This window comes from Rhinopithecus bieti, unplaced genomic scaffold, assembly GCF_001698545.2.
Source record: "Rhinopithecus bieti isolate Rb0 unplaced genomic scaffold, ASM169854v2 scaffold_10548, whole genome shotgun sequence".
Classification (NCBI taxonomy): Eukaryota; Metazoa; Chordata; class Mammalia; order Primates; family Cercopithecidae; genus Rhinopithecus; species Rhinopithecus bieti.
The window spans coordinates 2,622,758-2,634,797 of record NW_016806834.1 but is presented as its reverse complement, the minus strand read 5'-3'; the positions used below and the strand labels follow the sequence as shown (position 1 = coordinate 2,634,797).

The 12,040-nt window shown below is 51.9% G+C and overlaps 1 protein-coding gene across 1 annotated transcript in view; it reads right to left on the bottom strand.

Moving 5' to 3' along the window:
- The window catches only part of SV2A (synaptic vesicle glycoprotein 2A), a 14,696-nt gene extending 2,657 nt beyond the window's left edge, over positions 1–12,039 (bottom strand). The window contains exons 1-12 of the mRNA XM_017877852.1: positions 11,897–12,039; positions 7,352–8,317; positions 5,944–6,124; positions 4,967–5,118; positions 4,714–4,847; positions 3,980–4,069; positions 3,642–3,752; positions 3,373–3,461; positions 2,518–2,682; positions 2,176–2,309; positions 1,143–1,349; positions 380–539 (exon numbers count right to left, since the gene is read on the bottom strand). Of these exons, the coding sequence (XP_017733341.1) occupies positions 380–539; positions 1,143–1,349; positions 2,176–2,309; positions 2,518–2,682; positions 3,373–3,461; positions 3,642–3,752; positions 3,980–4,069; positions 4,714–4,847; positions 4,967–5,118; positions 5,944–6,124; positions 7,352–7,973 (2,045 nt within the window). The 5' untranslated portion in view covers positions 7,974–8,317; positions 11,897–12,039. The remainder of the gene's footprint in view (positions 1–379; positions 540–1,142; positions 1,350–2,175; positions 2,310–2,517; positions 2,683–3,372; positions 3,462–3,641; positions 3,753–3,979; positions 4,070–4,713; positions 4,848–4,966; positions 5,119–5,943; positions 6,125–7,351; positions 8,318–11,896) is intronic.
- Between the last annotated feature and the right edge of the window lies 1 nt (position 12,040).

Here is a 12,040-nt window from a genome sequence, read left to right as displayed (position 1 = left end):
GTGCGGTGGCATGATCTCCACTCACTGCAAGCTCCGCCTCCCGGGTTCACGCCATTCTCCTGCCTCAGCCTCCCGAGTAGCTGGGATTACAGGTATCCAGCTAACTTTTTGTATTTTTAGTACAGACAGGGTTTCACCATGTTGGCCAGGCTGGTATCAAACTCCTGACCTCAGGTGATCCACCTGCCTCGGCATCTCAAAGTACTGGGATTACAGACAGGCGTGAGTCACTGCGCCCAGCCAAACCTACCAGATTTTAGAGGAGAAAATGGAAATGTATCTTCTCTCACCCCTAAGGATGCTCTTCCCATTCAGGCCTCCTTCCTCACCCCACCCCTCCCCTGAATCCACTGCCCTGCCCCCACCACATTCCAACTACCTCTTGTCTGAGGGGTAGAGTTCAACAGTCAACACGTCCAGCGCATTCCAGGATGCAATGCTGACCCCACCAAAAAGGCAGAGCAGAGCGATCATGGCTGACTCGCTGTTCCCAAAAGACAGGAAGAAGCAGGAGACACAGGACATCACGCTGGAGCCAGCTGGATGGAGCCAGGAGAGGAGAGAGCAGCATGAGCCTGGCTACAGTGAAACCTACCCACAGCCCGCCCTGTCCCATCTGCTGGCTTTCAGATAGCCCAGGATGAGACTTGTTCCCAAGGTATCTAAAAGGAAGGCTTTTCACTCCTCCTCAACCTTCCTTAAAATTGTTTATTAATAATATCAGTAACCATCATTTATTCAATGCCAGCGATGGGCCAAGCCAATTGATGCTTTACATGCATTGATCTAGCACATCAACCCTACGACACAGGTACTATTATCACCTCCATTTTGCAGAGGAAGCAACCAGGCTTATAGAGGTAACTTGCCAGAGGCCAGAGATAGGTGGTGGAGCTGAGATTCAAAACTCATAACCTCAAAGCCTGTGCCCTAACCACTTGCAATTCTGCTTACCTCCTTTACCCCCAGAGGAGCTTCTGTGCCAGTCCCCACCCCATCCTGCCACACCCCCTAAACAGAAAATATGAGAGAGAGGAACTCTCTGACCAATCTCTTCCACAGCCCAAGGTGAGAAGCCTGTTGCCTGCCTCCTGCAGCCCCTGGCCCCTACTATCAGATCTGACTCAGCCTCTCCCCCTTACCAAGCATTCTGAGCCTGCCGATCTTGTCCATGAGCAGGGCAGACACGATATTCCCAGGAAGCACTGCCAGTGTCCCCAGGAAGCTCACAAAGTATACCATGTAGGCACCTTCGCCCGTCCCTGTCACATCTAGCGGGCAGCCCTCCTTGTTGTGCAGGAATGTGCTGTTTACCAGACGGCTGTTCACAAACTTGTACTCAAACAGGTCTGTGGGCAAAGGTCAAGATAAGCAGACAGTCATAGCAGATGGGAGAGGGAGGCTGCTACGGCTTATGGCTCAGGGCTCTGCATGTATGGAAGTTAGTAGGAGGGGCTCTCAAAATTATTCACAGTGCTAATTGTAAAACATCAAATAATATCACCATGGGAACTAGGGATCTTTAGAGCAGAAAATGACCATCATCTGTCCAACAGTGTGACTTTGTCCAAGTTCTCCCATTAATAGTCTTAGCTGCTTATTCATTCTTTCTGTCCGTGCTAGCTGACTATAGCAATGCTGTGGACTTAGGAAATTTTTCTGAGAAAAACATTTAAAATAAAAAGTACTATCCATTGTTGTTTTCCTGCAAGATGGGAAAAGCTCACCCAGTATGAGGTGGGAAACTTCAGTCTAGCTCACAAAACCAGCATTTCATGTGCATATACTAAAGTTTGAGAATCACTATCAAAAAAGTGGATTCATGCAATGATCCCCACCAAATACCCCTTTTATTGTTTTTATTTTTCCCAAGAACGCTATTTTGGATGATTTTACCTTCTTCAAAGGTGCATTAATTTTGCCTCACTGAGATATAATTTCAGCCAAAGGCAAATAAACTTGATGTTTTCGTCAGATATTCTATAACAGGAAAATGTCCAACATCCATTAGATTTTCAAAATTATTGGTGGTAGCTGTCAGACCCCTCTACCACCTTCCTACAGGGGTCCAGGGATCTCAGCTTGAGAACACCAAGATAGTGAATGAAAAAGGCTCCTTCTCATCAAGGTCCACCCAACCCTTTGGTCTGACACCCACCAGCCACCCCGCCTTACCAGTGTTATAGAACACAGTGTTGATGAATGTGCAGTTGCGGAAAAACGTGTTGCTAGATGTGACATCCTCGAAATAACACTCTTCAAACAGGGAATCCTCAAAGGACACTGACTTCAGACGCAGCCCAATGAACCTGTAAGGCCAGGATGATGAAGACACTCCCCCCTCATCCTCATGCCCCCTCCAAGACTCACTCTTTAGTGAATGAATGGGAAGCTGGGCATTGAGGAGAAACCACAAGTGTTTGCCCCCAAATGTCTTGTCTTGAACCCCTAGACTCATAAAAAAGACAAGAGGTAGCAGGAACAGGGAAGAAGTGAAGTTTAAAGGTCCCCACATACTTGTCATTGAAGTACTGCCCGCCTCGGTGGATCTGGTTCTCCAAAGTGAAGTTAAAAGTCACATGCTCTACGCGCTCCCCGGGGAACACTTTGGTGCGGGATGCGTAGTCCACTGCCTGGAGATGGCGGATCATGTCAGGAAACCAGACAGTCAGGCCATAGTAGCTGAAGAGTCAAGGACAATGGAAACAGACGACAGGGCTTCAGACAGGGCTCAGAGATTAGAATCAGGCAGAGGAGAAAATGGAAATGTGTATCCTCTCCAGAACGAGGGAGAAATGGAGTCAACTTCTGTTAGGACCTTGCTTCTCTCTAACCTCACCAACTTCTCCCTGCTCCTCCCTTCACCAGTTGCTGTGCTCCTGCAGACTTCAGAGTCTCGCACAGCAGCCACTAAACTTTTTCTTACCTCCCAAGCATTTGCTTTTCCCTCTGCCAAAAACACTCTTCTCCACCCCAGCCACCCCCACTCCCTGTCTGACTCCCATTCGCCCTTTAGGACTTAGGTCCCCACCCCAGCCCAAGTCCTCCCATCACCCTTTCCCCACCCTTCTCTCATCACCCTGCTTCACAGCAAGTTTCGTCCCGCTTCTTGACCAAAACATAAACTCCAGGAGGACCTGGGACCACGTCTGTTTCATCCCAGCACAGAATAGAAACTGAATCCTGGTCAGCCTACAGTACAAGTTTGTTGAGTGAACTAGTGAAGTAGAGGAGCTGGCTGCAGGAGCAGAGGAGGTCTGCATGGCACCTTCCCTCATCGCTTGTCCCCTGCATCTCCATTCTCCCCACCTCTCTCCCAGCTCACACACCACCACAACCACCACATACCACCCAGCCCACCCATCTTCTCACCTGAATGACATGGTGAACCACACACCCATCATCATCAGAGTGATGCGCCGATATTCGGGACCAAAACAGGAGAGAAAATTCCCCCAAACCTACAGGGGACCAGACAAAGTTAGACCTTGGCTATACTAAGTTCTAGCACCCATAGATCCCCACTTTTCTGCCCTCCCCCCTCCCTTCAGCTCACCCATCACCCACACACATGGACTTCAGTCCTGCCTTCTTCTCCACTTCCCCCACTCCCTTCTCTCTACCACCCCGTCCGCCATTACCTGACCCCCTAGGCTCAAGGCCCGGACCCCCCAGCGCTGGTACCAGGTCCCTGTGTCCGACTGGATCTCAATCAATTCATCCTCCTGATGGATTGTCTTAATGTGGGTTACCTGGGGTCAAGAGAAGGGGTGGGCAGTCACACATTCTGTGTTTCCCAACCTCCACCGAGTGCCTCAGTTTCCCCTGCATTAGCAAAATGGGAAGCAGGGGGTGGATATGATACCCTGAAAATCTCCTTATGGTAGAGTGGGCTGAGGTCAGGGGTACTCAGAGAGGGGCCAGGTAGGGGCTGGGGCTGCAGGACGTGGAGGTCTGAGTCAGGAGGGCTGTGGCTTACTGAGAACACTCGCTCAGGATGTCCCTTGGCTCGCATGTTGGTATCATGGACCTGCTTCAGCACCATCCAGGCCTCATCATGCTTCCCATTCTAGAGCCAAAGACACAATCCCCACATCCAAGTCAGCCCCTACCTGACCCAGAGTTATAGATCCCCTCCCTCCCACCTGGCTTCTGTAGTCACAGGACACTAAATGGTTCCCGGCCCTCAATCCCACCACCAAGCCCTGAACTATGAGCATGCATTGCCCACTCTGAAAGAGCCCCAAGCTGAGGTATAGCAAGACAATCAGACTTGGGCAAGAGCTGCAGGTTGGGGGTGGGGAGTGTTGTCCAGGGGAAAAAGGCAAGCACAGGCAACCAAAGGTAAGGGAAATGATGGGCCAGCATGTAGCCAAAGACCTAATCCTGCTGGGATTAGGAGGGGAAGGTGTGGGGGGGAATGTCTCTTGAGCTGTAAATGCAGGCTAGGGCCAAGGCCCTTCCCTGCAAAATCTTAAGTCATCCAAGGGTGAAGAGGTCCCCTGGTTTCTCCACCCAAGAACCCCTCAGGGATACATTCCAAGGCAAAGGATGCAAGATAAAGTCCCCCAGAGAATGGACTCTGTGAGGAAGGCAGGCAGCCGAACAGGATCAAATCAAACCCCAGTGGGTGTTTGAACACAGGAGCCCCTGCTGCTCTCCACACTCCACAGCCTGCACCCCACCCCACCCCACACAGCTCAGCTCCATCACCTCTAGGAAGAAACGGGGACTTTCAGGCTGCGTGGTCAGAGCCCCAATGGCAAACACAGAAGGAAAGGCGCAGACGAGGACGAAGACCCTCCAGCTGTGGAACTGGTAGGCAGAACCCATCTGAAAACTCCACCCTGGCAGGGAGAGAGTGACAGCATCAGCAGAGAGGCCAGAGGCTAAGGGAATCCACCACTGGGAGCACAGAAGAGGAAGGAGGGAGATAACCTGGGGTGGATTCCGGGGAGCTGCTCACCATAGTGGGGGATGATGGCCCAGGCCATAGCAGCTGCGTACACACCACCAATCATCCAAAACATGCAGAGCCAGCTCAGATGCTCCCCTCTTTTCTCCTGGGCCAGAAACTCGGAGAAATAGGAGAAGACAATGGGGATGGACCCTCCAATCCTGGAGCACATTTCAAGAATTCAGCATTAGCAAATGGCCATAGTCCTGATCCCCTGCCCCACTGCTCTGGACCCCGAGCCCCTTTTGTCTTCCAGGCTTTTGAAGAGACTCCATCTCACACATAAAGCCCTACAAGCTCCCCTGTGGGCCAGCCATCAAGCACCCATCCTTGGGACCATGGGAAACAGGCAAGCGAGTCTCAGGGAAAAGGAAAGAGCAAATCTTAAATCTTGAAAATGACTTACAGAGTTGGAAGGGAGGGAAGGTATTTGCAGAAAAGAAAATAAATCTCCAGAGAAAAAAGACAAGCCAAAAGTCTCCAAGGGCAGATGTTGTGGGAAAGGCCAGAAAGGAGCTTGGAGTTGAGGCAGAGTAAACGTGCCTGCCATGCTTGCAAAAGTGAAGGGACAGTGTGGGCAAAGCATCAGGGTTCTGGCAGGTGTGGGTGTTGGCAAGGTTTGTTGTGGAATGCAGGAAATGTGTAGACTCTGGTAGGCGGTAACTCTGGGTCCACAGGAGTCCAGGGGTGGGGCTGAGGCCCAGTAGGCCTCTTCGTGGAGGCAGGCTCAAAAATGGAACTAGAAGTGGGATGGAGGACTCAGGAGTGGGCCGACATGGAACAGCATTCTGGACGGTAGTAGACAGGTCCTGGACAGGGAGGAGCTGGCCTGAAGATGGTTGGCGGAGAAAGGAACTCATTCATCCATTCAACTCACCCAGATTTAAGGTGCATTTGGTGTGCCTGGCACTGTGCTGGGCCCTAAAGATGCAACAGTGACCAAGGCACAGTACTGCCCTCAAGGGGCTTAGGAAGTGGACACTCACCCAACCCCAGAAAGGAGGCGGCAGAAGAGGAAAGTGCCGTAACCCTGGACAAAAGATGAGAAGAAGGCGAAGACACTGTTGACTGAGAGCGAGATGAGCAGACATTGCCTCCGACCCAGCCGGTCAGCCAGACCTCCCCAGAGGAAGGCTCCCACCATCATGCCCAGGTAGACGATGAGGCCTGGAAGGAGGAGGAAAACAGAGCCAGAGGGGGCGTGAGAAGACACACCTCAATTCTCCCAGGAGATGAGCACTGAGGGAGCTGAAGGATGTGAAGAACTTCTAGAAGCTAAGTCTACCCAGAGATTAGAGCAAGTGAGAGAAAATGAATGGTGTGAGCAAAGATAGAAGGTCATCTGTGCAGGCCAGGCGTTCAAAGGCAGGAATGAAGATATGGGAGAACCTACAACTCTCCACTGTCTTTGGTCTGTCTCATTTCTCACTGTGAGACACACACACACACACACACACATACACACAGTGACACCCTTACCCCTGGCTCACTTTGAAGGAGGAATGGGTGTGCCTAGGATCCCAGACCATCCCAGGGTCCTCTCTATTCTCCCTGCTTTGATCCCTCGAAGCAGAAAGAGAGCTCTCATTTGTTCCTGGGGAAAGGGGCTCCAATTCTTTTCATCTTCCCAGGAAGTCCCCCACACAAAATCCATGCTTTACTCCTCCCAGTCTCAATATTTCTGGTCCAAAACTCTCCTGTTTTCACTTCCTTCATAAAACCAAAGCTGGAATTAATCTTTAAAATCATCTACTCCAAAATTTGCATTTTCTCATGCCCAAACCAAGCCCCAGGAAGAAGAGACCTGTCCAAGACCCCATGGCAATTTGGTGGCAGAGTAAGGCCTCGATTCTTTCTCTGTGAGTCTAGGGGGTTCCTCCTCAGAGTCCCTGTCAGGAAAGGTCATCAAACAGTACATTCCCGTCTGAGTGAGAGAAAGTCTAAACAGCTTCTCTGGCAGAAGATCCAGGACCCTCCCCCTCGCCCAACCACCCCAAACTGACTCTCCCCATTTATACCAAGGAGTTTGGATACTGGCTTCTTGTTTCCCAATCAGTGAAATGGAATAAGACAACCAGAGGGAAAGCTATGAAGAAACATTAAATGGTAAGGACCATCCTACCACAGCCACCTCCTGCAGAATAAAGCAGACCACCACCCAACCACAGTCCAACTGCCCTCCTGCAAGTCCCTGTTTCACATTCAACTTCACTCTGACCCAAGGCCAAGAAGAGGGAGTGTGTGAGGGAAGAGTGTGCAGAGGAGCCCTGAGCCCTCTGGGAACATCTTGGGTGCGGGGTCCTAGGGAACCCAGTGGTAAGGACAGAGCAATTTCCAGGAGCAAGGAGGTTTCCAGAGTTTGAGGGGATAGGGCTGGAGCCCCCCATGTCTTACCTAGCATGCCTTTGTTGGAGTCAGACAGGCACATGTCTTTCTCAGCGCTGGGCAGCACGAAGCCCACCACAAAGACCTCCACACCATCAGCCATCAGCGCCAGACCAAGCACAAAATACAGTGTCCACTGGAAGCGGCCGTGGCCACACTCCCGTAGGATGGCTTCATACTGTTGGGCCAGTTCTTCTCGTTCTTTCCGTCGTTGTGCCTCCCCCCGACCCCCAGGGGGACCCTCCCCATCGCTCAAGCCCCCCCTTACTCCAGCCAGGGGTGCCCCATCTGCCATCCGCTCGCCTTTGCCCCCAGACTCTGCCCGGGGGATGCCCTGATATTCCCCTTCGTAGATCTCATCATCCTCGTCATGGCCCTCGGTAGCATCACTGGACGCACCGCCTTCCTCCTCATCCTGGGTCCCTTCTCCTCGGTAATAGCTATCACTGGGGGCAGGGAAGTCATCATCATCATCCTCTTCCTCAAAGCGGGAGTAGGATCTTCGGGAATATTCGTCCTGGACTCTGTCCAGGCCCTTCACCACCTTCTTGGTCGCATGCTTCTTGACTTCCTTAGCAATGTCTTTGGCCCCACGGATGAAAGCTGCCCGGTCTCGGAAGCCCTCTTCCATGATGGGGCTCTGAGGCACTTCACCAGGTCTTCCCCACTTCCTGCTTCTTTTTCAGCTTTTTGCTCAAGGACTTGTAGACTCAAAAGACCCCTCCCCACAGTTAGATGAAGTGTGTTCCAGTATCTTTGGGCACACAAAAAAAGAGCAAACAGGTCCTAGCCAATGAGTGCCTAGGACAGAAAAGGAAGGAGAGGAGCTTTGACCTATACCCAGTTCAGTTGGGTGGATGGCGAAGGGACAGGAGGAGCAGGGGAATGGGAAGGGGAAGGGGAGCCAGATTGGGAGGCTAAGCCAGGATAACTCAGGAAAGGTCGCCTACTTCTCTTCCACAAGCCTCTGGAGACCTAGAAAAAATAACAGATAGCAAAAGGAAGTTGTGAGTCCTAAGGTGGTGAAGAAGGCCAATATAAAGCTTCTCAACCCAGAGCCCCATCTGGACCATGTGGTGCAGAGATGGTCTTCTCACTTTAGGCTCCCATCCACACACTAAAAAGGGATGGCTATCTGGGCTAACTGGGTCACTCACATAGAAGTCCCCTTACTTTGACCTTGGAGGCCTGGCCTATGGAATTTGCTCCAAAGTCACAGTCACCTACTCTGAGCCCTTCTCCTAACCCCTTAGCCCAGCCCAGCCCTTGCTTTATCACCAATCTGCAAAGAACTGAACAGGAAATATGAGAAACCAGAATTCCCTTCTTTAGTCTTGCCTGGGTTTCTTACTGGGGATGGAGTTGAGAAGGATGTGTAAGAGGACAAGCCCTCCAACCTGTGGCCTTACCTCCACTGATGGCATCTGAAGGCAGGGGCTTCCACTGTCCTTCCTTCAGGTCCCATGTTTACAGGCTTCAACAAGGAGGGATTTTCTCTCAACATAGTCTAATGGGTAAAAGCTCAGCTTCCAGAGTCACAAAGACATGGGTTTGACTTCCTGTTTTGGCAAATGCTAGCTAAGGGACCAAGCCTCAGTTTCTTCTTATTTTAAAAGGGGAAAGTAAGGGTTGAATGATATATCTGTGCTCCTTAACATAAGTCAGCTGGCACTTAAAAATGATGAATAAATATTAACTCTTATTTTTGTGGTGACAGTAATATAGTGAAATGCCCTATACTACCTCATAAGGTCCCCAAATGAAAGCCGTCTTGGATGCTCTTTAGAGTGAGCAGCAGGAAGGGATACTGGCAAGGAGAATGCTGGTTCAGGGCAAAGCACATGACCATTAGGGACGACCTAAGTTGAAATCCCAATTCTGCCGCTTACTAACTGATCTCGGTCAGGCTAGTTAACCTCCCTAAGCCTCAGAGTCCATATATTTTAATTGGGGATAATTACATTGGGAGACTGTTTCTTGGAGTTGATGTGAGAATGTAATCTCACAGTACATGCTCTATGTTAGTTTTCTTCCTTCTTATGATGTTGAAAAGTGGGAAAGAAGCAAGAAGCAGCAAGGGACAACAGCGGGGTCATACTTAGATGCTGTTGCCCAGCATCCTTGCAAACAGAGTCCCAAGACCCCCTGTCTATGTTTCAACTAATTCCAGCAGCTGGGCCCACATTAACTACCTCCAGAAAAACAAGGGAAGACCCAGAAAAGGGGGACCTGGAACCCAAGTAAACAGGAAAGATGGAAAGCTAAGAAAGAGGTGATGACTGTCCACTGCCACCTTGCTGCAGAATGTCATAGATGGGTCCCCTTTCCACGGATGGAGGTGAGAATGGAAATGACTGTCAAATGCATTTTCAACATGAGGTTCTAAGGCCTACAGTTGCATCCCATCCCTTCAGGGCCTCCCTTCCTAATCCCCCTTAATCCTTTCCTCTCCTCCTCCAGGAGTCAAGGAAGAAGGAGTCCACAAACACCGCATTGCGTAGGAGGTGGATGTAGAATAAAGGGGGTTTGGGTGTTCCCCCAAAAAAGACGTTCTCCAGAGGAAGGCATGGGATAGCCCCCCTTCCTTCATAGGAGGAGAGGAAGCAGGCCTAGATTCTGACCAGAAATCATCCCCCCAAAAATCTCCGGTGCTCCCACCCATCCAGAGCCTTCATTAAATGTCACACACACACACACACACACACACACACACACACACACCCTGGTAGAAGAGGGTAAGCAATGCTATGTGGTTCAGAGAGAAGCACTGGCAAGCAGGGCCTTACCCCCTCAGGACAGATGTAAGCAGTGGACCACGGTGACCAGAAGCAGTGACCCCTATGTCACCTTTTCTTCATTGTTCAGGGCCCAACCATCCCCCATGAAAGCGCTGGAACTGTGGAATCCCCTCAGTGCATGGCAATTTGCTAGCTTTCCTCTCTTTCCTAACCAGGATCTCCCCTCCAGCCCTGAAGGAGGCAGGACCCACCAGGAGCCATACTCTATGTTTGTTGACCCTGTTTCGCCCTGAGAGGGGCATGTAGGGCAGAGAAGCCTTCCACAAGCGCAGCAGGATATGAGGGCTCAACAGTCAGCTCCCTCAGGGCCAGCAAGCCCAGGAGGTCAGGAGAAAGAGAAAGAAGACAAATTCTTTGAGCTGGTGAGGAAGTGGTGCTATTTTTAGCCCCAAAAACAGCACAGGGTGGCTAAGCCTGGGGGAGAGAGACAAGACTTGGAGAGGTGGAGGTTAAAGGAGACAAGGTTCAGGGTTACAAGGTCCTAGGCTGGCTGACTTCACCTGACAGGAAAAAATGTGCCCAGGAGATTTTCTGCAGAGGGTGGAGACAGGCAGGGGACTCCAGAGCAAATGCTTCCTTTCAGAACAGCTCATCCAGCCCGGGATCAGAGGAGGGTCCAGAACCCCCCACCCTCCTCCCAGTCAAAGCCCCTGACTTTGGGGGCCACCCAGATCCCAAGGCCTTCCTAGCTCAGGTGACAAGGTCATTAAAAAGCAATCACTTATCAAAACGTCCGCGGGGTCAGGGGTAGAATGTGGGAGGTGCGGGAGCACCCCTTCCCCATGACAGCGGGGTCATTGAACCTCAGCCCCCACCCAGGACCATCAAGGCTGTGCCTCCCCTCCCCACATCCTACCCAGGGTTAGGAAGATGGGAGCACCCACAGTTCTGAGGGATAAAAATGAGGGTGTCCGCTGAGAATGGACACTGAGGAATACGGAGAGGCAGAGAGGGAGACGCAGGGAGAGACCTCCGCACGCACAGACTTAGAGACCGCCCCTATCAGCATTTGCAGGGACCCCCCCACACACCCCATCTTGCCTCAGCTCCGGAATAAGGGAAAAGCCCCCAAAACTGACTAAATCCCTGCTCTGAGCACCTCCTCCACCCTTGGTCCTGCTGCTAGACAAGTGCCCACCTTCACTCAACACCCCTTCCCCCAACCCTGGAGCAACTGCCGCCAGCCCCCGCCATCCATGCCCCCAACACCTGGCCGCTCTCCATTTCTGTCTCCCCAGTATGTCCATTATTCACTCCCCTTCCCTCCATCCTTCACCTGCCCTTCTTCCCCTGCTCCCCTCCCCACCCCACCCACCCAAGTCCAGGCGCGCACACTGAGGCAGCATCCATTCTCCAGCCCCAGCCAAGGTCATTTATCATTCATCCTGGGGGTGGGGGGACGTCAAGGTGAGGAGGGGATAGGAGTTTGAGGGAACTCCACCCCACCTAACAACCCCACCACCACGTTAATCTCCGAAGGGGATAGTGGGGACTTGGTTAAGGTAGAGAAAAACACCCCTCCTCCCCATTCACCAATATTATACATATGCGTGTGTGTGTGTGTCCTGAAGAGCACAACTGAAATAAATGTCCATCCCCAAACAACCACCAACCAACCAACCCCCCTCACCCCTAGAGAGGGGATCGGCACCCTCCCTATAAGCAAAGCATCGGAGGATAAAATGGCTGCAAGGCAAGGCAAAGATGCTTCTGCCAGAGGCGGGGTGGAGGTGAGCGACTGACAGAGGGGTCTCACCTGGACTGGATTTCCCGGGTAAGGAGTCCCAGGCGACGACGGGGGTCCCGGCCGCGGGCGGAGGCGGCAGCGGCGACTGCTCCGGGTACCAGGGAAGCGGCAATGCAGACCTGCACCCCCCCCCACTCCAGCCCCGCCTCCGCC